General features: G+C 36.1%; 1 protein-coding gene across 1 annotated transcript in view; it reads left to right on the top strand.

Annotated features, from left to right (window-relative positions):
- LOC150089571 (sec1 family domain-containing protein 2-like) overlaps positions 1 to 27,560 on the top strand; it is a 200,058-nt gene that overhangs the window by 146,479 nt on the left and 26,019 nt on the right. The window contains exons 13-16 of the mRNA XM_090390034.1: positions 8,824 to 8,887; positions 9,340 to 9,442; positions 25,967 to 26,122; positions 26,225 to 26,354. Coding sequence (XP_090246160.1) covers positions 8,824 to 8,887; positions 9,340 to 9,442; positions 25,967 to 26,122; positions 26,225 to 26,354 — 453 coding nt within the window. The remainder of the gene's footprint in view (positions 1 to 8,823; positions 8,888 to 9,339; positions 9,443 to 25,966; positions 26,123 to 26,224; positions 26,355 to 27,560) is intronic.

Here is a 27,560-nt window from a genome sequence, read left to right as displayed (position 1 = left end):
TCTCAATTTTGATCTCCCAATGCTTATGTCACACCAAGCTGACTCAACACTGCACTGTCCAGCGATGTCGACTGGCTTCACTTCCTTGGATTTTGTGTGTTTCTTAACTAATAGCATAACCCCCTCCTCCCTTCCTATCCTGTCTATCCTTTCTGTAGACGTTGTACTCCCCAAATTCCAGTTCTGCATTCCCTATATCTGTATGACCCCACGTCTCTGATATCCCAACAATATCCACCTTTGATGCTTTGAGCAATACCTCTAATTCATCAAATTTATTTACCAAACTTCTAGCAGTGGTGTACACCCAAGTATAAATGCACCTGTTCCTATTCTTAGCTACCCTAACACAACCCATGTGTTTACTTGTACTGCAATGACTCCCAGCAGGCTCTGAAATATCCTGCATCTTGTTTTCCAGGCTTCTGCTCATTCCAATAGAAGCAGTGCAAGAATCACTTTCACCTCTGCCAGTGGCTACTGTTAATCTATTAGTCCTTGTATCCCCCCAAGCTAGCAGTTTTCCGACCCACCTAACACTGCCTCGACAGCATCAGCAAATATTCTTGCACCCTTTCTATTTAAATGTATCCCATCTCTGTAGAAGCAGACTCTCCTGTTAACAAGTACAGACCAGACTGAAAAAAATAATCTACCCCTTGAGCCTTCCACAATCTTTCCAGGGCCGAATTGATCGACAAGGCTCTCATCATATTCTCCCTCCTATCGTGTCTGGGCAGAATTGCAGACACTTTCAAATTCAACCCTAATGCACAGCTTTTTTTCAACAGTGACCTGTACTTGTTAAGTAATTCTGCCGGTCTCCTACTCCTAATATCATTAGTTCCAACGTGTACAACTATATCACCTTTTGTGCCCTTAAAAGATGATATCCGCTCTATGTCATCAACCTTTGCCCCTGGCAGACATACCCTGGTCCTGTTCCACCTATCCTTTTTACAAAGCATGTTCCCCGTTTCCCTGACAATAGAGTCACCAACAATTAATAGTTCCTGTGGGACCAGTGCATTCTGCCTTGGGGGTTGCCACTGTGTTGGGTGATGACCAAGTGCAAGCTCTGGCATTGATGTGGGCAGCTGAGAGCTTGATGGGCCCTCAGTTTAGATCCTTTGAGGACATCCACCCTGTCCTTCAAGCTCTCATATAGGCCCATAATAATGCTGAGTTGTCACCTGATTTCATTACACTCCTTGCATCGCGCACACACAAAGACATCCCCCATGGCAATATCATGTCCCGTACCCGAGTGCTCCACAAACATCATACAAGCAGTGCACTTTAAAAGGCTGTGATTCAGAGGGCAACTGCTCCCCCTCCCCCCAGTTCTCCTCTGAGCCACAGCACTCCTATTAGCTTGAGCCTTTTGCTTTGCTGCTCTGGTCTGAGTCATGATTTCGATTTAATTCAAATAAAATTTCAATTTCAGTACAAAATTATAACCCTAAACTTGTATCCCAATACAGTTATAACGCTATATATATTTTTCAGTATCAAGTATTATCTACGAGTTCCCTTTATATAACTTCCATATCAAGTTATGTATTAATTAATTATGTTACGTTTGTAATCTAAGTCGTTATATGTATTTAGTTAAAGTACAATTTAACTGACAACGAAGTTTAACAAAATTAATAGATTTTACTGATTAATTGACAATATTATATAATATACTATACTATAGTAACGTTATCTAGTTCGGGATATACATTGTATCGTATAACAAAGGCGGCAAGTTACGAAAGCTAACTCTGCATACACTTAAGTATTAATTAACTTCCAAATCTCGCTGTCTCAATTCAGAATAAACTAACGATCCTGACTAGGTCTATAAGCTACTTATACAAAATAATTTGATGTAACAGTTGGTCAATAAAGAGTCTAAATATGGCTAAAAAACTTCTCGTTCAGTGGAGCTGCAACTTGTAACATGTGGATTTGATACCCTTACCGATAGTTTTATGCAGTTACAAGGCCGAGTAAAGAATAAATACACCAGATTAATCAGAAAATCATAAAATAATGCTATACTACTAAATTTAAATCAAAAGTTTTAGAAAAACATTAATTTCAAATCAATAAATAAGAAAATCCACTTAGTGGCTTTGATCACATTTGCCTCCCACTAGCCTCGTCAGCAGACTCGTCGGCAGTTACTGCCATTTATTTTACTTATCTTTATACAGTGTAGTGATTGTCATTCTGCTGAGTTAGTTGGTTTTTCTCTTGGAAATTGGGTTTTTTTTTGTCTAGACAAATTAGAGTGAAGTTTTGAGAATGGATACGTAGAGTGGGTCTATAAACTGCATATATTCATAGAATGGATGAATCCATGCAGTTTACAGACAGTGCACAATGAATCCATGCAGTTTATAGATGTAGTACACCAATGAATGCCCCATAGCTTTATTTGCTTTGCTGCAAAAACAAATTATAAATAATTTAATAACTGGTAGCTAATAATGCACGAAACCCCCATTTTGATATCAATGGCAACCTAATCTCTTCTGGAAATACTTTCAATTAGTTTATAATAGTTAGTAGGCAGCTGATATTTTCGCCCTTGTTACTGAAAGCAGTCATCACTGGCACGGTCAAAAAGGGCTATGTTGGCTATGCTTTGTTCTAATCTCCCACCTTGCTGCAACGATGTTACACAGGATTCACTTCATTGCCCTGCTGGATAATGAAGTGAATATGTCATGTAACAAGCCAGAGAAAATTATGGAATGGTTCCCAGAGTGTGAACCTACCCTTGATGTCAACAGCTGTTATAATCCTTCTATAAATGCTTTCACCCAATTTATAGTAGCAGGCAGCTGATATTTTCTTTCATGCTCCTGAAAGCAGACATCAGAGGCACAATCAAAGATGCTCTGTTGCCCATGCCTTGATCTAACTTTCCAGTCATCATGGTGATATTCCACAAGATTCAGCTCATTATCCAGCAGGATAATGAAGCAATCAGTAATGCTTTCACATTTCAGACATGTGCTGTCACTATTCTCAGTTGAGTATCACCTGCACCATTTTGACGTTATTTGGCCTCTCGTTGGTGGGTGGATAGGTACCCAGAATTGTAAGGGCTGACAACAATGACTTATTTACACAATGTGAGAGCTGCCGAAAGCTGTATTTCTTTGACTAATTAAATATTACTGCAGAAAATCTCAGACTGTGATATTGTTTAGTTCAATTGCATCATTACTACATCCTTTGATTGGAATGTATAAGGTCCTGAGGGGGTGAATGAGGGGGAAAATGAATGAGGATGGAATATTCTCACTAGCATGAGCAAGGTGCAAAGAAGAACAAGGTAAGAACCAGAGGGTATGAGTATAAAATCTTGTGTTTACCTTTGAGCAGCTTGTGGTATGCTTCAATAACTAGTCATGGGGATGATTGAATCAGAAAGTTTGGCAAAATTCAAGGAAGAATTGGTCAAATAGCCACTTTTTTGACTTTGGGAACAACATGCGAGCGATGTTTTTTTTTTTTTTTTTTTTTGACAGGCAAAATAAGTTTGTGTCATTGTGCCATTTTAATACTAAATACATGGGTTTTTATTTATATATACATACATTATTTATTTGTAGTCACTTGTCTCAATTTCGAATTTTGTGATTGGTAGCAGAGTTTTTCTCTAGCTGTCCTAAAGAAATGTGGTCCATGTTTGGTAGTGAGCAGGTAAGCCAGTACATGTTGAATCCTTTCTTATTTCTATAAAATAAAATTATTCTTTCTTTTAAGGTAGGCAGTGCTAGTAGAGAAAATTGGCCTGTTCTGTAAAATAAAACTATTCAGATTTTTTACTTTTTGGAATTTTTATATTTTCCCATGATTCTGCACACCTAGAAAGAAATATCTTCAATTCAAGACCAAATCGGTTAGGCCTATCATATGCAATGGCTACAGCTAGCTGTATCCGTTGCGAAAATTTTGCAATTGGTAGCAGAATTTTTCTCTAGCTGTCCCAAAGAAATATAGTACCCATGTAGTTTCAATATATACGTGTAAATGTATTCAGGATTGGTCTTTCAAAATGATCCTGAATGCATTTGCAGAAACACGAAAAAGCATGTACATGTTTCTCCTTTGCCGCAAGGTACGTTCAACATGACCTGTCGGAGTAGCATTTTGACTGTGACATACTTCTAAATCCTTAAATTACTTACCTTAAATAACTTCAAAACAAAACTCGAAGTTGATAACGATAAAATGATCAGTTCTGAACGTATTAAACGTAATGAATGGCAATGAGTGTATGAGCTCATGTGCACAACATGGGGACATATTATAATGAGCTGTGATGGAATGCTAACAATTAATTCTTTCTTTTAAGGTAGACACCGTTAGTAGAGAATTTTGCAATTGGTAGTAGAGTTTTATTGTTATTATTATTATTTATTTTTTTTTTTTCGAAAAAAAGGCTACGATTGTGCGAATGTGCAAATTGTTAATCAGTTAAATAGTTAAAGTACAAATTGTTAATCAGAAAAAAATGCCTTATCAACTTAGACAACTGTTTGGTTAATACTAAATATATCGGTTTTTATTTATTGTTCGATTGCATCATTACTACATCCTTTGATTGGAATGTATAAGGTCCTGATTATACAATTGTTGTTTTGTATATTTATCAATGATATTGATGAAGATGATACAGGTGTATATCAGGCTTAGTGTCGAAGTTTGCAAATGATACAAAGGTTGGCAGGGTTGTTAATGACAGTAATGGCAGTGTGCTACTGCAACAGGATCTAGAATATTTGGGCAGAGAAGTGGCAACTGAAGTTTAACATTGACAAATGCAAAGTACTGCATATGGGTAGAAGTAACAGAGGAACGTACCAACTGTGCGGTACTACACTCAAGGTGGTGGAAAATGAAAAAGACCTGGGAGTAATTCTGCAGTCAGATTTGAAGTTTTCTGAGCAGTGCAGACAGGCAGGTCATGGGTTTTGTCAATGATATACAGGAATTTTGCTAGCAGGGAAAAGGATAAGGCAATGGTCAGGCCACGCCTTGAGTACTGCATACAGGTCTGGAGGCCTCATTTTAGGAAGGATGTAGATTTGCTTGAGCATGTACAGAGAAGGGCAACAAGATTGGTGAGGGGAATGAAGGGATCCTCTTACCAAGAGAGGCTTAAGTTCTGCAAATTGCAGTGGCTGTAGTCTAGGCACCTGCGAGATGATCTGATTGAGGTGTATAAGGCCTCAAATGGGTTGAGCATGCTCAATTCTGACGGATTCTTCCACTTGTTCAGATTACGAACCTAAGGGGCCATAAATTCTAATTGAGGAAAGACAGATGTAGAATAGATGTGCAGAAATTTGCCTTTAGCCAGCGGGTGGTTAATTGCTAGAACAAACTTCCATCTGTCATTGTGGAAGTTGATAGGTTAAATAAATTTAAGGAGGAACTGGATAAACATTTAGAGGGAATTGTTGTGTAATTTTTTTTTTTTTTTTTTTTGTCTGATGCTGCATAAGCTCATATACTTGCTTTCTTGCATCACATGCCACTATTACTACTACTACATTATTTATATACATGGGTTTTTATGTGAATACTAATAATTTAATTAAAGTCAATTATTTAATGATTAATCAGTTATGAAGTATTAAATTATAATTATATATTAATATTTTATTAAATTATAATTTAATACTGTGAATCAGAGCTGTAATACTCAATACGTTCTACGTTGATATTAATATTTGTAAAATAATAAGAGAAGTTTACCTCAATATAGTATGTAGAACGATTTTCCTAAGGAAGGAAAATCATTTTGAATATTTTCGTTAGATTCTTTTTAATTTTTAATTGCGTTAAATTGGTTTTTAATTTTTAATTGTGTTAAATTGGTTTTTAATTATTTATTTTTTACTCTAGTGTAAGTTTTCGATTTTTTCGTTTTAATTTCTGGAGAGTATCATACGGAAGTGTTCTACATACTATATTGAGGTAAACTCCTCTTATTATTTTACAAAAAGAGGAGTTTACCTCAATATAGCATGTAGAACACTTCTGTATGATACTCTCCAGAAGTTAAAACGAAAAAATCGAAAACTTACACTAGAGTAAAAAATAAATAATTAAAAACCAATTTAATGCAATTAGAAATTAAAAAGAATCTAATTAAATTAAAAAGAATGTAAATTAAACATGTATTTGTGATATTTTGTCATAGATATCAATAATCTTGATTATACCTCTAGTTGTTGAATCCTATTTTACCTTACAGGTCTAATATACCATAACTAAAATTTAATTTAATTTGTATTTTAATGATAACTAAATTATCATTCATTCATTTTTGAATATCAATTATTTTGTAACTAAATAAAATAAAAGTACAAGGCAATTGTTTCAGTGTTTATTTTTCTAGGATTGCCATTTAGTATGGAATTCAATATTAGCAGCAGAAATGCTGATGTCATTATAATGGTGAATCTTAGTATTCATGTTTAGCACATTTTCCTGCATAGTACAATGATTTTCAGAAGTCCAGTCCCTTTCTAATAACTATATGTACACAAATCCCATTTGCCACATTTATGAATCCTGCTTAGGATACTTAAATTTCCTCCAGGTATGGGATTTCGTTTTAACCAACCATAGGTTAATAATGCCTCTTTCTAAAGTCCTTGAGTTAAGATCCTCAGAAGTTGTGCAAACAAGCCCCCAAGTGGAGATTCTTGAAAGTTATAGTAACATCTGGCGGGCTGGCTAATTTGCCTTACCAGACTTGCTGACTTTATATGCCTTGCCTTACCAGGGAATTGCCAGCAGTAACTCTGATATGCTAAGATTCTTTTTCAGGTGTTTACCACCGAGTGTTGATAATGTTCTGTCATGGTAGGCCTAAAAACTGGGGTAGTAAAGATATTAAGGAAAGAGATTGAGCACACTTCATGGTAATAGGCTCTCTCTGTCATCTCATTAATATGTATGCTGTTAAAGGAGCTGCATGCCTTATTGAAAATAGATGAATATTTGATAGACATTTATTATATTACTATCTGGCAAGAAGTACTAAAAGGAAAGATTAGTTTGACATTCGTTTAAGTTTTGATGATTGCATGCCATTGAAGTAAAAAAAAAAAAATTGAATTATGTGTGTAGATGTTGGTTGTTGTCTTTGGGTAAATGTTTAAGCATGCTGGTAAAACAGTAGCATGCAGTTACTAGTGAGTGGCACTGATTCATGGCCGGCCAGGCTAGCCAGGTGGGTAAAGTGCCTGCCTGGCAACCCAAAGGTCGCGGGTTCGATTCCCACCTTGGGCTTGGATCAAAGTACTGCAAAAACCTTGGGAGGTGCATTATGGCCACAGAAGCCTATGCGCCAACAACTACCAAAAAAAAAAAAAAAAAAATTATTCATGCCCAAATCCAGCTCATGATCCAAAAGAAGTGTGAAAGAATACAAATTAATGACGTTTCCACTTTTCAATAAAAATAACTGAATCACAAGCTTCTAGTGAAGATAATCCTAAACAGGCCAAGCAAGCTGACTCTATGTATGTTATCCTCAGTCGTACAGAAAGTCTGGTCATGTTTCTCTCTTCTGGCTTGTATAAAGAAATTTGTTTGAGGCCACTGTAGCCGAGTGGTCAACTCAAAGGTGCATAAGTACAAGTGCCTTGAGTGAACTGGGTTCAAGCCCTTGATACGGTGCTGTGTCTTGTATTCATTCTATCTTGTGAACTCCTGACCATGTGGTTGTCTATATAAACAGAAAAATTATTATTAATTATTGTTTATTTTAAATGTTATGCCAATATTTGAATATCTGAATATAGTTCTTCAATACAATGTACTTTACATTCCATTTATTCAGCTCATTACTGCTAGATATGTTTAAGAATATGATGTGTAAATTTGTTATAACAACAGTTTTTAAATCTTCCGCTTCCACTTTAGAAGTAACTACCACACTAGACTGAATGATTCTGACTTAGTCATAGGCATTTATACTGTCATGGATCATGGAGATTCAAAAACAAGAGGAGATGATTCTGTTTTTTTATTCATTGAGGAAGTAGTTTTTCGTTACATGGTGCATAAGCTTCCATTGAAAATTGATGATCTTTTAAATGCTGAGGTGGTACAATTTCATCAATTGGCAGTGCGTCATTTTCAAATTAAAAATTTTTTGTGCACAAGTTTTCAGTTCTTCTCAGTATCATTGATAATGAAGTGGCAGTGTTTTGCAGTATCATTTCTGTAAATTTTTATGTGAGAACTAACCAATGCTATTATGAAAGAAGAGAGAATTAATGTAGGGTGATTCTTGTTTGGGTAACTGACAAGTGCACAAGGTAGCTTGAAATATAACAAATTATCCTAATTCATGCTTGTCGTTTTAACAATATCTCATAACAGAAATGCACAGTGAGAAGAATCCTAGGTAAATTCAATTTCAAAGTCTGGATTTAAAAAATCTTCTTTCCTCTTCTTTTTCTGAAAAGCTCCTGTTTTCTTTTTGTTTTTTTTTTATATTTTTCCCAAAAATTTTTCTGCTTTCCTCGTACTTTTATTTGCCTATCCCTTGCTTTTCAAAAGTCAAAAGTTGGCAACTGTGCATTTCAGCATTGGCGATTCTTGGATAATATTTTTAGAAAGGGTTTTATGGATCCATATCATAATACTGTAGCTTATAGAATAATGAAAAAAAAAAAAAAAACCGTTGCTTATCACTTGTCTATATGAATATTGTCTCATTCTGTGATTCTTTTACATAGAGAATCAGAGCACATAGAATATCAGGTATTGAATCTTCTGTTATTTCCATTTTAGGTGTCATTAGTTGAAGCTGTATTCCAAGATGCTGATGATCTTCCATTTTTTCTTAAGAATATTGGTAACCACATTTCTGCTCTGTATTCTTTGTGATTTTTATTGGATTTCATGTAAATTAAACTGGAAAATTCTGTTTTCTATTTTATTGTAGTTTTACAAACTTTTCATTCAAGGATAATTTGTACATAATATAGCTGGAAAACCAAATAATATTTGTTTATCTGGTGGTGGGATATTTTTTACACATAGCTCAATTTGTAAGTTTAGGTGTATTATTATTATGTGTTATTGTGTTATTTTTTATGTGTTATTGTCTATAAATTTGGAACTCTTTTTTATTTTTATTTTATTTTTTATTTTTTCTACTTTTATTAAATAAAAATTTACTAAAATACAGCCATTAGGGCTCATTTCAGTTTATCGTGCATTTTTGGCTGGTTACATTGAGAACATTTATTTATTGAATGGGAAATTTTAGAAAACCTGGTTGTTCATCTTGTTATTTATTTTTAGTTGGGGAGAAGCTTGATGAGGATGGAGTTATATCAGCAGTTCAGAGAATATTCTGTCAGTTGAAAGCTCTAGCAAAGGAAAGACAGCATCTTAAAAAGTACAGGTATTTGTTAATATTAAAATGCATTTATTATTATTGCAGGAGGAATTTTTGCACTAAAAGATAGTGTATGCATTGCTGTAGTCTCCAGTAATAGCAGTTGAAAGCTAGCCATCACAGCTTGAGTATATTCTTACATTGGAGATAGCATTATTGTTGGGTTAGCCTATATTGCTAATATCATTTTAAATTATATTAGCAACATAGGTAAGGTGAAATCACCTTACCAAAAGATGATTCCACCTTGAATCACTCATTTCACAACTGTTTTAAGATTACAGGTCTTTCATCAGAAAGTGGTTGGCCTTGATTACATAGTCATGCCTTTTGGTAGTGTCATTTGTTTAAATTTGCATTAACAAGTCAGGGCTAACCTGTGAGCAACAGTATTGTTTCTAATTTGATATAAACTCAAACCTTACCAGTTAACTTTTGGCTGCCATCACTGGAGGGACCAAAGCATTCTCAGAGATAGAAACTGAATGCAGAGTAGTAGTAATCGTAAAGTGATGCATGGAAGCCATCTTATACAGCATCAGCCAAAAAAAAAAAAAAATCCCACCACTTCATTTGTCCATCCTTCTAAATTTATTTGAACTACCCACTTCTGCAACATCAGATGGAAGTTTCTTTTCCAACATCAATTTACCTTTTAACTGAAAGAAAATTTTCACACATCTGTCCTGCAACCATCCTTTTCCAATTTAAATTTATGCCCCTCTGTGTTTGATTCATCTGAGAAAGAGTAAGGATACCAAATTTACTCAATCTGTTTAAAGCCTTCAATCTTACCTCCTCACAGGTTCCTATTTTTCAGGTTCTGCAATTTACAGAAGTGTAGCCTTTCTTTATAAGAGTACTCTTTTGTGCCTCTGACCAATCTCATTGCTCTCCTCTGCACATTCAGTCCAACAGGTCGACATCCTTCCTAAAATGAGCTTTTCAGACCAGTGTGCAGTACTCAAGATATGGTTTAACAATTGCCTTATAAAATGGGATAATCACCACCTTGTCTCTGCTGGGAAAATTCCTGTATATCACTGACCGAACCTTATGAGCTATCCCAGCAACCTGTCTGCACTGCTTCATATTGGACAAAATTACCCATAGGTCTGTTTTCTTTCTGCAATATCTTGAACGTGGTACCACCCAGTTGGTATTTTATTCTTGGAGTTATTGCTAACCAAATGCAGTACATTACCACTTTTCAGGCCATCTAATTTAGCCAGTCTTGTTGGAGTGATCGATTACTGTCATTACAGGCATTAACCACATTGCGAACCTTTGTACCATCAGCATACTTGGAGTATGCTAAGTATGCTTCCTTAAAACAGTAAGGGAGCCTAGCTCATAACCACGAGGGACTACACTAACATTCATGGGCATCCACAGAAAATTTTCCAGGGGGGGGGGGGCAAAGCTTGGAGATAAATAATTACATCAATAAATTTTTATTTAATTTTTTAAATAACTATTTAATTAAACAAGTAGATTATAGAATGCAGTATTGCATCAATACAAAAACACATACATAATGTATATAAATTTACAATATAAAGGAAACAAGAATTAATATATATATATATATAACAGTTTTTTTAGTTAATTATAATACCAACTAGATAAATTGGAGAATTTAGCATAAAAGTATTAGGGGTGCAAACTATACTCATTCTCATTTCTGTTTGCCAGATGATAAACAGAAACAGATAGCTTCAGCTAATTATTGATGGGATATATTGAGTGGAGCTAGCCCTAGTTAATGTTCCATTCAATGTATCCATATATTTATAATTAGCTATGTTATCATTTTAATTTTACTATTTTATTTTATTTTATGTGTTTATTTATAGGGTACAACAAAAGTCCAACTTAGGTTACCTAAACTTGGCCCTTTGAACTAATGAGTATAGTTTCCACCCCTAATACTTTTATGCTAAATTCTCCAATTTATCTAGTTGGTATTATAATTAACTCAAAAATTGTTATATACAGACAGATGTAATGTATTGATGGCATTAATCTGTTCTGTCACTCTTTCTCCTTTTCTGTTTCTTATATTCTTTTACATAACTTCATATATATATAGATAATAATAATAATTTCAATAATCACTTATCGTATAAGAATTGAATTCTCCGTCTATCGCTTGCAAACCTATTGATGACATTTTCAATAAATTTCTTCTTTACCGCTTCCTCTTCTAGTTTCTTCCTGTGCACACTAATCATACATAAACCTGATAAGCGAGTTTCTGAGATAGTGGACACCTTAACCATGTTTTCACAAGGCTCAAGGTGCTGAAACTTCTTTCAATGGTACAGGTTGTAACAGGTAATGTCATACCAATAGTTATTGCAGAATTAATAGAAGGGAAATAGTCGCAATGTCCCAAAACTTCTGGTAAAGTTTGGGGAATATCAGTCGGTGAACCAAAAACAGGAACATGTGTTTTATTGCTGCAATAGATGAAGCACGTGTTCTTTGGTTGCCTCGCTGAGGGCTGAAACTGGCCAACCTGTAATAAAATTTAAGGCAGACAAAGCATCCCATGGTCGAGGGTGTAAGGTTACATATTTCAATCACTTTTACGATTATAATTTGTGAAATTTTTTACTCGATCCCAGGGAGGGGCGAGTGCCCTGTTTGCCCCCCTCTGCAGACGCCCATGCTAACATTAGTACATGAAGAGATGTGATTTTTAATAACCACTCTCTAGCTCCTGCCACTCAATCATCTTTTTATCCATAGCAGTAACTTGTCCCTAATGCCAGACTGCTCCAATTTGTAATTAGTCACTTTACCCTTTGATCCCCTTGTGAGTAGGAGTGACATTTGCACATTAGTAAAGGCACATAATGCAAGAAAGCAAGCTTGTAATAGCATCACCAAAAAAAAAAAAACCTTCTCGTTTCACCCATCCACTCACTCCAACTGTTTGTCTAGTTCTGCCTTGAACCTATTTAAGCTATCAACTTCTACAACGACATATGGAAGTTTTGTTCCAGCAATCGACCACCCGCTGGCTAAAGGCAAACTTCCGCACATTTTTCCTACAACTATCTTTCCTCAATTTGAATTTATTCCCTCTTAGGTGAATATTCTGAACAAGAGGAAGAATTCAATCAAACCATTCAAGCTTTATACACCTCAGTCAGATCATCTTGCAGGTGCCTAGTCTCCAGACGCTGTAATTTGCAAAACTTAAGCCTTTCTTCATAAGAGCAACCCTTTGTTCCATTCACTAATCTTATTGCCCTTCTCTGTACTCGTTCCAACAGCTCTACGTCCTTCTTAAAATGAAGCTTCTAGACCTGAACAGAGTACTCAAGGTGTGGCCTGCCCATTGCTTTATACAAGGGGATAATCACCTCCTTATCCCTACTATAAAAATTCCTGCATATCATTGCAGACAGTCAGCAATGATAGACGGTCTACTCTTGCAGACCGTCTGCACTTCTCAGAAAACTTCATATCTGCCTGCACAATTACCCCAGGTCCTTTTTGTTCCTTATCACTGTCAGTGTAGTACCACACAGTTGATATGTTACACCGGAGTTACTGCTTCCCATATGCAATACTTTACATTTGTCAATGTTAAACTTCAGTTGCCACCTCTCAGCCCGTCAGCTCAACTTTTCTAGATCCTGCTGCAGCAGTATACTCTCATTAACAACCCTGCTGACCTCCGTATTGTCTGCAAACTTTGACATTTAGCCTTATATACCTTTATGAATATCATTAATAAATACAGAAAACAACAATGGACCCAACACCGAACCCTGGGGAGCTCAACTAATAACATTAGTCCACAAAGAGCAGTGTCTATTGCTTACCACTCTGTCTTCTTCCACTCAACCATCCCTTTATCCATAGCAGCAATTTGCCTCCAATGCTACACTGCTCCAATTTGTGTAGCAGTCTTCCATGTGCAACAGTATGAAAAGCCTTTCTAAGATCCAAATATATATCAAAATTATTTTTGCATTCAGTTCCTTTGTGACCACATCATAGTATCCCATAAAATTGATCGGACATGACTTCCCCTTAACAAACCCATGCTGTGCCTGAGCTATAATTGAAGTCTTGTCTGGATGATCCTGCAGTGCTTCTTTAACCAGTGCCTCTATTAATTTCCCTGGAACAGAAGTTAAACTAACAGGTCCGTAATTACTTGTGTCGCCCTTTGATCCTCCTTTTTGAACAATGTCACATTTGCACATGTACAGTCCAAGGGTACCTCCCCTTGAGTCCAAGGAAGCTCTCATAATTGTGGCTAAGGGTTTGCTTACTTACTTTTCTGTATCCTTTTATATAACTGGATAGATTCCGTCGCCCTCAGTTGCCTTTCTTATGTTTATCTTCAACAATTTCTCCTCCACTTTGCTCTCAGTTATTACAAAATCATCAAGCTTACTGCCAGAGTTTAATTCACCTCTAGCATTCTCCTCCCTGAATAACTCCTCATGTGTGAATGTAGATGCAAAATACTCGTTTAGTTTGTTAGCTACCTGAGCAGGATCATCTACAGTTGAACCATCGATATCAAGTGGACCAATCTGATTCATCCCCTTCCTTCTAGAGTTTACATAAGTAAAGAAGTCTTTGCTGTTTTTCTTTGCATCCCTTGCCAAGGATTTCTCGTAATCTGCCTTCCCCTGCCTAACCTCCTTTGTAACTTGGTTGCATATCAACTTGTATCTATCATAGGCTTCTGTGTCATGTGTTAATTTGTAAGTATCCCATGCATTTTTCTTCTCTGCCATATGCCTCATTAGTTCATCTGACATCCATTTTGGCCTGAACCTTGAACAATATTTCTTAGTTGGTATGTAAAGCCTAGTAGCTTCCAAGATAAGTTCTTTGAATGCTTCCCATTTTGAATTTGCTGTTGGTAACATCATCAGTTGGTCCCACTGTGTAGAATTTAAATACTGTCTCAGTCCATCGTAGTCGCCTTTACGGAAGCAATAACCCTTCCCTTTACCCCTAATGGTAGTTACCTCTTTGAGTAAATCCCACTTCAGCACACTGTGATCACTGCCACCTAGTGGTTCATTTATCTGCAGATTCTTAATGCATGAAGAATCACTGCTGATAATCAAATCAAGAGTATTACTCCCTCTAGTTGCCTCCCGAACATGCTGATGTAGAAAACAATCATCCAATAAATCTACAAAAGCCCTGCTAGTGTGTGAGTGACCAGCCCCCAAATTCCAGTCAATATCTGGGAAATTAAAATCTCCCATTATAAGACTCTCTGATTTACTGGCCCACTCTATTTCCCTGTACAGTTTCTTATTATACTCATCAGAGTCATTAGGCCTATAGCACACTCCTACTCTCAATTTTGATCTCCCAATGCTTATGTCACACCAAACTGACTCAACACTGCACTGTCCAGCGATGTCGACTGGCTTCACTTTCTTGGTTTTTATGTGTTTCTTAACTAATAGCATAATCCCTCCCCCCTTCCTATCCTGTCTATCCTTTCTGTAGACGTTGTACTCCCCAAATTGCAGTTCTGCATCCCTTATATCTGTGTGACACCACGTCTCTGATATCCCAACAATATCTGCCTTTGATGTTTTGAGCAATACCTCAAATTCATCAAATTTATTTACTAAACTCCTAGCATTGGTGTACACGCAAATATACCTGCACCTGTTTCTGTTCTTAGCTACCCTAACACAACCCATGTGTTTACTTGTACCGCATTGGCTCCCAGCAGTCTCTGAAATATCATGCATCTTGTTTTTCAGGCTTCTGCTCATTCTAATAGAAGCAGTGCAAGGATCTCTTTCACCTCTGCCAGTGGCTACTGTCAATCTATTGGTCTTTGTCTTCCCCCAAGCTAGCAGTTTTCCGACCCACCTAACACTGCCTCGATAGCATCAGGAAATATTCTTGCACCCTTTCTATTTAAAAATCTCTCATTTTAAGACACTCTGATTTACTGGCTCTCTCAATTTCTCTGTACAGTTCTTTATTATACTCATCAGAGTCATTAGGCCTATAACACATTCCTACTCTTACTTTTGCTTTCCCAGTGCTTATGTCACAACAAACTGACTCAACACTGTACTGTCCAGACATGTCGACTGGCTGTACGTCCTTGGATTTTGTGTTTCTTAACTAATAGCATAACCCCTCCTACCTTCCTATCCTTTCTATACACATTGTACTCCCACAAATTCTATTTCTGCATCTGTTATGCAGACACCACGTCTCTGATATTCCAACAATATCTGCCTTTGATGTTTTGACCAACACCTCAAATTCATCAAATGTATTTACCTAACTTTTAGCATTGGTGTACATGCAAGTATACATGCACCTGTTCCTATTCTTAGCTACCTTAACACAGCCCATGTATTTACTTGTTCCGCAGTAACTCCCGGCAACCTCTGAAATCCCCTGCACCTTGTTTTCCAGGCTGCTGCTCATTCCAATAGAAGCAGTGCAAGAATCACTTTCACTTCTGCCAGTGTCTACTGTTAATCTATTAGTCTGTGTATTCCCCCCCCAAGCTAGCAGTTTTCTGACCCACCTAACATTTCCTCAATAGCATCAGCAAATATTCTTGTATATATCCTTTCTATTTATGTGCATCCCATATGTGCATCCCATCCCTGTAGAAGCAGTCTCTCCTGTTAACAAGCACAGACCAGGCTGAGAAAAATTCTACCCCTTGAGCCTTGCACAATCTCTCCAGGGCCGAATTGATCGATAAGGCTCTCATCATATAATCACTCCTATTGTGTCTGGGTAGAATTGCAGACAATTTTAAATTCAACCCTAACTCATGGCTTTTTTTCAACTTTGACCTGTACTGGTTAAGTAATTCTGCCGGTTTCCTACTCTTAATATCATTAGAACCAATGTGTACAACAATATCACCTTTTGTGCTCTTAAAAGTTCATATCTGCTCTACAATGCCATCAACCTTTGCCCCTTGCAGACATGCCCTGGTCCTCTTCCACCTTTCTTTTTTGCACAATATGTTTCCCGTTTCCCTGACAACAGAGTCACCGACAACTACTAGTTCCTGTGGGACCAGTGCATTCTGATTTGGGGGTTGCTGCTGTGTTGCGTGATGTTCAAGTGCAAGCTCTGGCATTAATATGAGTCGCTTAGAGCTTGATGTGTCCCTCAATTTAAATCCTTTGAGGGCATCCACTCTGTCCCTCAAGTTTCATATAGACCCATAACAATGATGAGTTGGTGCCTGATTTCCTCACACTCCTTACATTGCATGCGCACACACATAGATATCCCCCTTGTCAATATCATGTCCCATTCCTGATTGCTCAACAAACATCAAACAAGCAGTATATTTGAAAAGGCTGTGATTCAGAGGACAACTGCCCACCCTCAGTTCTCCCCTGAGCCACAGCACGCCCATTAGCTTGAGCCTTTTGCTTTGCTACTCTTGTCTGAGTCATGATTTCGATTTAATTTCAAATAAAATTTCAATTTCAATACAAAAATATAACCCTAAACTTAAAACCGAATGCAGTTATAATACTGTATATATATTTCAATATCAAGTATTATCTCCGAGTTACATTAAATGACTTTCGTATCTCCTATCAAGTATTAATTTATAATGTTACATTTGTAAAGTCTAAGTCGTTATATGTATTTCACTAAAAAGTATAATTTAATTGACAATGAAATTTACTAAGATTAATAAATTTTACTGATTAATTGATAATACCATACTAAGCTAACAGATTTCTAATACAGTGCTACGTGTTTCACTATCTAGTTTTACGTTCTATGTTAGGATCTAACACATCTCCATGTTAAGAGTTAAAGGTATATATAACCTGTGCATGTTTTGAAGTTTTTCTTCCATATGTCACTTTGCCACTCACTTCTTCAGTTTGGCAATACATTCTTCACAGGTTGACATATATTCACTAATAAAGTCTACCATCATCTGAAAGTAAGACCAGCATTTTTGAAACAGCTCTCATAGTAGTACTTCATGTTTTAAACAAATAGCTGATTTTCCTTTTGGTGATACATTTATTTAAAAAAGATACAGGTAACATTAGTCTACCTATGGATAACTATGTTGGTTCTATTGTGAGAGGTGCCTCTGTAGCCGGGTGGGCAGGAGCAGCAGTGCATAGCACACGCTTCTTGATTAGACCAGGGTTCAAGCTCATGACCACCAAATACGGAGGATGCAGAAAGGTCAGGGAATGACCACTGCATATCCTGGAGCAAATGGCCTTAGTTGCTAATGCTCCTAAAAACCAAAATAACAAACAAACAACTATTGTGAGAGTGTAAGCTGTCTTGTTGGCCAACTTTCGATCATCGGGGAAGTGACCAAATCATCCTCAAAGACAGACATTTCACACAGTGAATATATATGATTTTTAAATTTATATGATTTTTAAATTATTCGATGCTACAGTGAAATATAAACCTACGACCATTTTGCTATTGATAATGTGCTTAGTTCATTTTTCTGCTTTTCAGCCAACCTTACAATAAAATATGATTGTCATCTGAATTGTTTTTCATTGCCAACTGTGTCAAACACCAAATTCCTAGAATATGCCTTTTTTGATTCTGTTTAACAGTATACTTTACAGAAATTAAATTAGACAAAAAAAATTTCAAGATATATTTAATCTTTTGGATGTACATACATATTTTAGACGGATTGATTTCTAAATGTTTTTCAGGTAATTGCTCTATAAATTATAATGGCTGAATGAAGAATAAGGCCATTTTTAGTGATGCACAGCAGCTTTGATTAAACATTGATTTAAAAAAAAAAAAAAAACTCTTCACTCAATTATTGTCTTCTGAACTTAAATGCAAATATATATCTGAATACTTTATATATATATATATATATATATTCCCATTAAAAGAAAATGGAATACAGAAACATACCCCAGCATCACAACTCAGGGCGATGTATTATAATATTATATAATAAATAAGATAAATATTTTTAAAAAAATTAGGTTTGAAAACAAAGTTACACTTCAACATGAGCATTGAAATAGTTTAATAACCCCATTTCCTACACTTAACTGCTGCAATTGGTCAATGCACCCTAGTACTAGAGTGGAATATTTACATAACATTTGTTACATTTTTAATTCCTCACTGCTTAGCTGCTTGCTTATATTCAATATAATTATTCACCATTTTGATATGAACTCACTAATGGGACCAACCGCTATATAATGAGGATCCAGTAAGATCCAAAAAAAAAATAAAATAAATAAAATAATAATAATAATAACGGATAAGACCATCCCGCACAACAGACCGGACATAACCCTTGTGAACAAGATGGAAAAGGCTACCTACGTGATTGATATAGCAGTGCCCAATGCTGAAATGTCCAGAAAACCCATGAGAAAAAAATTAGGAAGTACACAAACCTGAGACATGAGGTCAAGGAGATGTGGCATATGCAAGAAGTAACGACCATCCCATTCATCATGTCAACCACCGGTATGGTGCCAAAGACTCTACATAGCAGCTTAGCAGCAATAGGTCTCCCAGAGAACACCTACAAGGAACTCCAGAAAGTCCAATCCTGAACACCTGTAGGATATTCAGAGAGTTCCTCGACCAACAGTAACACCAGACACTACAACCACCCTGTGTACTTGTTAGCAGTAACCGTCACGGAGTGGAATCCCCCAGTCAGGGAGAAATAATATAAGATCAATAATAATAATAATAATGTAATGACTTCTTCCAGTCTCACTGATGCCTTGACTTTCTTAGTATTGTCATTTGAAGATGTTATCAGATGCTGTTATGCAATCAGTGCACATTGCCATCCACCTATTACATTGCCCATAAGCATGCATCTGAAGCATCACATATTATGCATGTTCTAATCATCACTTAAAATTCTGTCAGCTTCTATGTGAAATTTTTAAAGCTTCTGCAAGTTTATCAACGGTTGCACAGTGGTTCTGATGCATGCATTTCTGACTCAGTTTCTTCAAGCACTAAGGTAAAACAAAAAAAGTTAAAGTTCTAACATAGTCATTGTCTGCTAAATTTTCTCTTCCCTCTTTAATATATGAAGCTATCCAAATGCATAGTTTGGGATAGGAAATCCTCTCCTTAAACAACCTGATGCATCGTTTCCAATGTTTCAGAAGTGGACTTCTCAGAATTTTCAAAATTTGATGTTTACACATTGTTCACACATAAACATCATAATTAAATGCTTAAAATGCTCACAGCAATGAAAAATGTAATGATTGGTTAACAAAGTTCAGTGTATGTCCATGCAGATTGAAACTGCATGGACATACACTTGTCCATGCAGTTTGACAACAGCACATTGCACTGTGTTTATTTCTCTCATAAAATCCAAAGCAAAAACAAACATTGCTAGTATAAAAGTTTAGGAATACTTCACATACATGAAACCTAATATAACAATGAACAAAGCTTCCATTTCAAAATCTGCTATACATGTAAGGTAAAACAAATGCTTCCTTACTAATATATTATTTGCAAGTGAATCAGATAATAACCTTAAATAAAGAACAAGTGAGCTTCTGTAAGATCCCAATCTTACAACTCCAGAAAAATAATAAATTTTTGCCTTTTGAAATTAATTATTTTTAAACAGAGAGGGTAAGTTAAGTGCTTTTGCATCTAAATCTGCACAGATATTCATTTGAAGTAGATTGCTAATTAGTTATGCCAATGTGAGCAAGTACAGAACAATTGGAATGTGATAATGGATGGCAAGTTTGATTTCTAACAATAATAGTTTGGAATGCAAGTGATGGCTGGAAAGATATGTAGGGAAAGGAATAAAGTCACCGTCCCAAATTAGCCATTAACCCTATGCATGTGTAGAGTAATGGAAAATAACTTAAGCTTCAGGTACATACAATGAAACTGATCCTAGAATGCATTTGGGAAACAGAAGGGTGTCTGTTTCTGACTATGAGAGGAATGAACCAGATTAAAGGAGAGTACAGTTAGGAGAAAGTGGGTCTGCAACCCTTGTACTTAGGGGAGGGGGGAAATTCCCAACCATACAGCACACAGAGAAAACAAAGATTTCAGAGGAAGGACGAATTACAGTAGAGATGCTGGAAGAGAAGATGATTGTGATTGGTTAATAAGAAGGTGGGAGAACAGAAACAAAAAGCAGGAGCACGAAGAGAAAGGCGGGTCGTTGGAAAAAAAAATTTTTGGTTTGTGAATGTCTAAAAAATAATGTTGTAACATCGTGTCTGAAAGAATGGTCAAGTAGAAATGCCTGTGTTTGAAGTAAAGTTGGGAGGAGTGAAGATAGTTACAAAAATATTGAGAAGTGTGTCTGATGAATGGCCTGCTGAATGCTTAAAGACGTCCAAGCCTCATCGTATTAAGCAAATAAATGGATGCAGACCATCGCCCATCGATTTCTCGACAGGAGAATCTAGGAAAGGAATGCCTGAAATATCTGTAAGCCAGGTACAAGGAAGACGGCCGAGTAAAAAGATCAGAAGTGGAAGATCAATCTACTGGTGGCTGTGAAACAAAGAAAGGGCAAGAAAAAGTAAGTCTCCAGCAATTATATAGGTTAATTGTTACAATCCACTCAGGACTGATAATTGTTAATTTTGTCGACAGATAGCTTGAGGTAGGCCTAGAACACTAATAAATAGAAGAAACTGAGTTAGGTAGGAAGATAAAGAAAGAAAGAAAGAAAGAGAGAGAGAGAGAGAGAGAGAGAGAGTGAGAAAATACTATCTATCGTTGATATAATGGCATTGTGTAGAACATATGTTATATGCTCAGGATTATATTTTATAAGTGCTCTAGGGAGAATATATGTATCCCAAAGTTGTATATGTTTGTAAAGGAAAAAAAAAACAAAGGGGTAGATATTTGATTCATAAATTATAATTGGCTAGAGGAGTAGTATTTTGTAAGGGTAAAAGGATTGCTTTCAGAGAGTTGTATAGTCTGAGATTGTTTGAGGAAAGGTGTTGCACATACAAACGGATTTGAAAGAAAATTTTAGATTAATTGGAAAAAATGTATGATGAATATGTATAAAGGAGGCAGAAGGAAAGTTTTCATTGTTCCTGTAGCTAACTTTAATTAAGTTATACGATTTCAGAAGGAAAGTGGAAATAATATTTCTTAGCATTAAATGAGACAATACTGTGTGAATTTTGATATGGAAATAAACCTTTGTTATGTTTAGGAATTCAAATCAAGTGCTTCATTATTCTAAGAGAAATATACACTCCCCTCAAAAAAAAAAACTTGCATTAAGTCCAAACCTGTACAAGGAGAATAAATATATCCTCAGTGCCCAGAATCTTCTGTGACAGAAAGAATAAATAAAGCAGTCAGGTAGCTTGTGAACTTTGGAAAGGTGAGGAACCAGTTGTACTTAAATAACAAAAATTAATAATACACAACTACCAAAATTGGGTTCCACAGCATTGAGCATAACAACACTTAAAAAGATAAATAAATAAAGTAAAATGGTAAGAAACCCCAGTTCCCACATTTCACTGCTTACCTTTGAAAATGTTTTTTACAGGGGTTTTTATAGCCATGGGGCATTACTTCAGGGTTTAGGGAAAAAGTGGAAGGATGAAGGTGAAAGAGAATTGAAGAGCATTCCCTTGCCCTTTGTTCCCTAATAGATTGGGAAAGCAAAAGTATTAGAAATTAAAGGAAAAGATAAAAAAAAAAAAAAAAAAAAAAAAAAAATGGAGAAGGTTGAAAAGTTTCACTCAGAAATTCAGGTGCATGACTGCCTCTCCTCTTTGTCAAGGTCCTGGATATCCAGGGTTAAAGGATCTGAATATCTGAAAACACTTGAATCAACACCGTTCAATATCCATACACAGTTCAATCCCAAACTTGCAAAAATATTTTCCCTCTTTTTCATTTCAGTTTCATTAAAAAAAATGAAAAAAGAATATCTGAACACTTGAATCAACACCATTGATTCACATCCATTCACAATTCAATCCCAAACTTGCAAAAATGAATTTCCCTCTTCTTTCATTTCAGTTTCATTATCCCTTCAACTTCTTTGCTACAAAAAAAAAAAAAAAAAAAGCCTAATACTTTTGTTCCCTGGAACAACTTTCCTTCCTATGTATAAGGTGTTGCTTGTATTTCTTGAAAATTGTAATTTACAGAAATTCAAATCGGTCAATAAAGATCTTTTGTTTTCTCCTCCTTCAACACATATATGGTACCAGAGTACCATTCACTGAGTGACCTAATAATCTAATAGTGAGTAGGTTCCTCTTTAAACCTCAGAAAAGCCTGAGCTCACTGTGGTTGGACTCAAGAATATATCAATCAAAAGCATGCTACAGGAATGCTTATCAGTGATGACTTAGTTGCTTCCCACAGTTGATGAAAATTCGGTGGTTGCAGATTTCTACTCTGAAGAGTAGAAAGCCTCATGGATGAATCTGGTGGATGAATTTACTCTCACATTCCAGGATCTGTTTTTGTACAATTCTAGCCTTGCAATGTGAAGAACTCATTTGCAGATGAATACACTGCAGTCATGAAGAGATACACCTGATATGAAACAATTTCCAGATTCCACTGGTAATGAGGGACTCAGTCTGTACCACAACCCTCCCCCCATCACCATTACACCACCAGCCTGCATTGTTGACACCTGGCAGGATAAAAAAAAAAGTAACAAAGCATATAGGCAACTATATGTTTTCTTATGTTTATCCAAGGACTATAGCCAAATTCTTGAATAACTGTATGACTAGACTAAGATCAGTTTCACATTCTGGAGTGCCATTTACAATTAATGGACAACCATAGAAAAGGACTTCTTATATTTTCCTGAAATTTCATATAACAGTGTATATGAAATATCATCATTCCTTGGACAAAATACACTCTTCTCTCATCAAAACTTGTAATCACTTCCATAAGGTAATCATAGGTAGATAGACTCAACACCCCATTTTAATCACAAAGAACAAACCTTTGAAAAATTTATCTTCTGTTTTCAGCTTATAAAGTACCATATGAATAAATTTAACTTGAACAATTTGTATTCTGTGTATCAGTGCAGCTTTATTTTTGTGACAATGCCTTGTATCTTCAAAGCTAAATAAAAGCATTTATTTTTCCATTTAGACTGGATCCTTCTTTCTGTCAGCAATAAGCCAACAGCTTACACTATACTGGCCTGTTGTATGACAGTTGTCTCCATTCCGTTTACTGTTTTTTTCCTGATAGAAGTGGAACCCAGTTTGATCATCAGCTGCAATACCCCATCTGTGATAAAGTATAACAAGTGCATTTCTGAAATGCTTCTTTGTCTACCAGTTATTGTAGTACCTTGCACTTTGTTGTTATTGACTGATAGTACCTTGCACTTTGTTGTTATTGACTGATAGTACCTTGCACTTTGTTGTTATTGACTGATAGTACCTTGCACTTTGTTGTTATTGACTGATAGTACCTTGCACTTTGTTGTTATTGAGTTACCTTGCATAAGTTTTGTTAGCCTCCATTGGCCTCTCACATCAACAAGCTGTTTCTGATCACTGGAGTGCCTCCGTAGCCAGGTGGGCAGGAGCAGCAGCAGTGCGTAGCACACGCTTCTTGATTAGACCGGGGTTCGAGCCTGTGACCACCAAATACGGAGGATGCGGAAAGGTCAGGGAATGACCACCGCATATCCTCGGAGCAATATGACCTTAGTTGCTAATGCTCCTAAAAACCAAATAACAAACAAACAAACAAACTGATCACAGGATTGCTGTTGGCTAGATGTTATTTGGTTATTGGACTGTTCTTGATACAGTTGAGACATGGTCATATGTGAAAAGCCCATCAGGGCTACAGTTTCTGAGATACTCATACCCAGTGGCGTGTTATCCTATAGGCAAAAAAGACATCTGCCTAAGGCCCCGATCAAAGGGGCCTCAAAATCACTGTTTCAAAAACTCATTTGCTGTTTTTTGCTAATATTTTTAAGTGATTTTTATCAGAACTGAACTTTCTGCCTGCCAAGGTCAATGAACTTTGCTTGAAGATTAATTTGAAAATTTTCTTTTTTTTTTTTTTTTCAAATATGATTTTACCAATTTGTATGAAATTTTATATTTAGTTCTTATGCCATATAATTTGTCTTGTTGCCACAATAAAATGAAATTGAAAATGTTCTGTATTAGTTTTTTCTTTAGATGGGTCCCCCAAATTCCATTTTGCCTTGTCCCCATAAAGGTATAAATGGGGCTCTCAAATTCCATTTTGCCTTAGGCTCCATAAAGGTATAACGTGCCACTGCTCATACCAGTGCTTCTTGTGCCATGCCATGTTCAAAGTCACTAAAATCTTTCAACTTACCCATTCTAACACTGAATTGCACAAAGCATCCCTATGTATCAGTTTTCCTGCTTATTGGTGCACCATATCACTTAGTGGAGCATGTCATGTTTCTATGCTCCATTCCATGAAAAGGATAAGTGTATTTAATAAAGTGGCTCAGTGTATGTATTTCAAATATTCTTGAATGGATAAGTAAGATATGTTCTGTAATTCAATCAGGCACCATATGTTGACCTGGATGATGGATGTAGCTGATAAATTATTTTGACTTATACTATGCTCAGAATGGACTGTGATCCATCTTACATTGGGCTGTCTTAAAATTTATTGAAACAACTCTAAATTTAATTTCTTTTGGCACTGGTTAGTCACTTGCTTATCAGTGCCAAAAGAAATGAATGTGATTAAATGTCATAGATTATAAATATGATAATATTAATAATAACTAGGAGACTCTGCTTGCCAACCCCCATCCAATATCAAATATACAAAAAAATGTCTTAACCTGCTTGGCATCATTACTGAAGCTGCTTTGGAGAGAGAGTTTCCTTCACATGATAAACCAATTTGCTTACACCTGCTGCTCGAGCGGCTTCTTGAAAAGTCTCGTACATTACTCCATTCACAGTTCTCACATCTTAGAAACACCTTAGATGTTTCGCTTCACATAACAATAATTTCAAATGAAACCTCTCAACATCTTGCAGTGTGACGCTGTTCAACCAAGTGACCACTTTACACATTTTTATGCAGACACCATTTATTTCCTGTTTTGTCCCATGTAAAATATAAAGGTATGACCGAGTAAGTCAAATCTTCTACACCCCTATCATAATTATACTAATATACTAACATTATAACACACTGATCGAAATGTAATCGGGAAATCACCTGTGTGATTACCTGAGAATTTATAGTGATGTAATTGCCCTGCCCACTTGTACCACATCACCCACATTTCTCTCTTTTCCCATTGGCTTGAATAAATATTACCAGGAGGAAAACTTTTTTAATGTATAGAGAGATATTTAATTTACTTGATGCAAATATGAGTTATAGAGTTTTATAAAACTTTTTTGATTGTAAGTTGGCAAACTCAGATTTTTTGTGTATTTATATTCTGTTCAGTTTAAGTTCTGATGTTACTATACTAGTCTTGTAACAAATTCACTGTGCTTCCAGATTTCTCTTTGAAATTGAGGATCCTGCCCTTCCAGCTGTGTATAGACCTCTGTTGAAACAACTTATTGAAGATATTTTCAATCCATTTTTGGATGAATTGCCAGACTTGGAATTACACTCTAGCAGCTTTACTGATATTTTAAGAACTGGCTTCAGGTAAAAGTAATGACTGCATTTAAATGTTTATAAATAGATTATAAATATAATATATAATAATAATCTTTAATTTTAAAGGTCTGTCTCTTTTTCTCCTTTCAGTCTCTTTATGAATGTTGCAAAGCCCCATCCCCGTGAATGCCCACTACTGGTAATTATTGTGCTTGGCGGTATTACAGCCACTGAAGTAAAGCAGATAAAAGAGATATCAGCTAACTTTAAATCACCAGAGGTTGGTATTTTGTAGAGTAACCTCCTTAATATTTAGAGTTGTTATAAAACTTTTCTAGATTTAAAAAATATATATATTTCTCAAATCATAATTGATCATCTGGATTGTCCATTATGATTCAAATTTCTCTTTGTAACCAAGATGAATTTGAATTCCACATGCCTCAAACAAGCATACAGAAAGGCACTCCATCCTTTGAACTAAGGATCTAACCATCTGGTTTCCATCTGCTGCTACAGGTGCATGTAGTCCCACCAACCTAGGGCACATTCACCTGTATTATATGAAGAAATTTACAAGATAAAGACCAATCAGTGTAGCAGTTTGCACGTGTTGTAGTGTGATGTTGGTTTATGTTGTTCATGTTGATTGACTGGCCTCTTAACCCAATGGTTGCAGAAACTGTAACCATCCAGTTTTCATCCTTGGTGCATGAAGCCGGGGGCCAGAATCTGCTGCTGTAGCATATGATGTAAACATACCAATAGCTTTTCCAAAGCAGGAAGAGAGGATTTATATAAAAAATAATAATTCTACCCACAGAACTAGGATTTGGAAAAGTCCTGTCATCCCGCAAGGGGTCTGAATTAAAAAAAAAAACCCAGTCTTGCAGATGTGTCAGCCATTCAACTTTGCAGTACACAGCTCATATTCATTTATTCATACAACACTTACAGTTCAATCCCAAAACTAAGCTATTATCCTCATTGATGAATATGTCATTGTCTGTACCTAATATACATCAATTTGTGGCACCTCCGTAGCCAGGTGGGCAGGAGCAGCAGTGCGTAGCTCAAGCTTCTTGATTAGACCGGGGCTCGAGCCCGTGACCACTGAATACGGAGGATGCGGAAAGGTCGGGGAATGACCACCGCATATCCCCGGAGCAATATGGCCTTAGTTGCTAATGCTCCTAAAAACCAAATAACAACAACAACAACAACATGAATTTGTTAATTTGTGCCTGCAATTCACATATCAGAAGTGTGAAATATGTCCTGCAACGCAATTAGATGTACCTGTATCAAATCCATACTGTAAGATTCAGAAAGATCGAAGGTTTTAGTTTCAGTTCTCAGTTTAGCATAATCCAGAGCTCTAATATAAGAAGGACAAGATGTAGTAGTAGGGTTTTAGGATTCAGCGATTAAGGCCATATTGCTCTGTATATATACTGTCTGTAAATTTATTTGCTTCTGTAATCAA

The sequence above is a fragment of the Mastigoproctus giganteus genome, chromosome 2 (genome assembly GCF_048544385.1).
Source record: "Mastigoproctus giganteus isolate SK-2022 chromosome 2, ASM4854438v1, whole genome shotgun sequence".
NCBI lineage: Eukaryota > Metazoa > Arthropoda > Arachnida > Uropygi > Thelyphonidae > Mastigoproctus > Mastigoproctus giganteus.
Note: the sequence above shows the minus strand (reverse complement) of the source record. Positions and strands in the feature narration are given on the sequence as shown.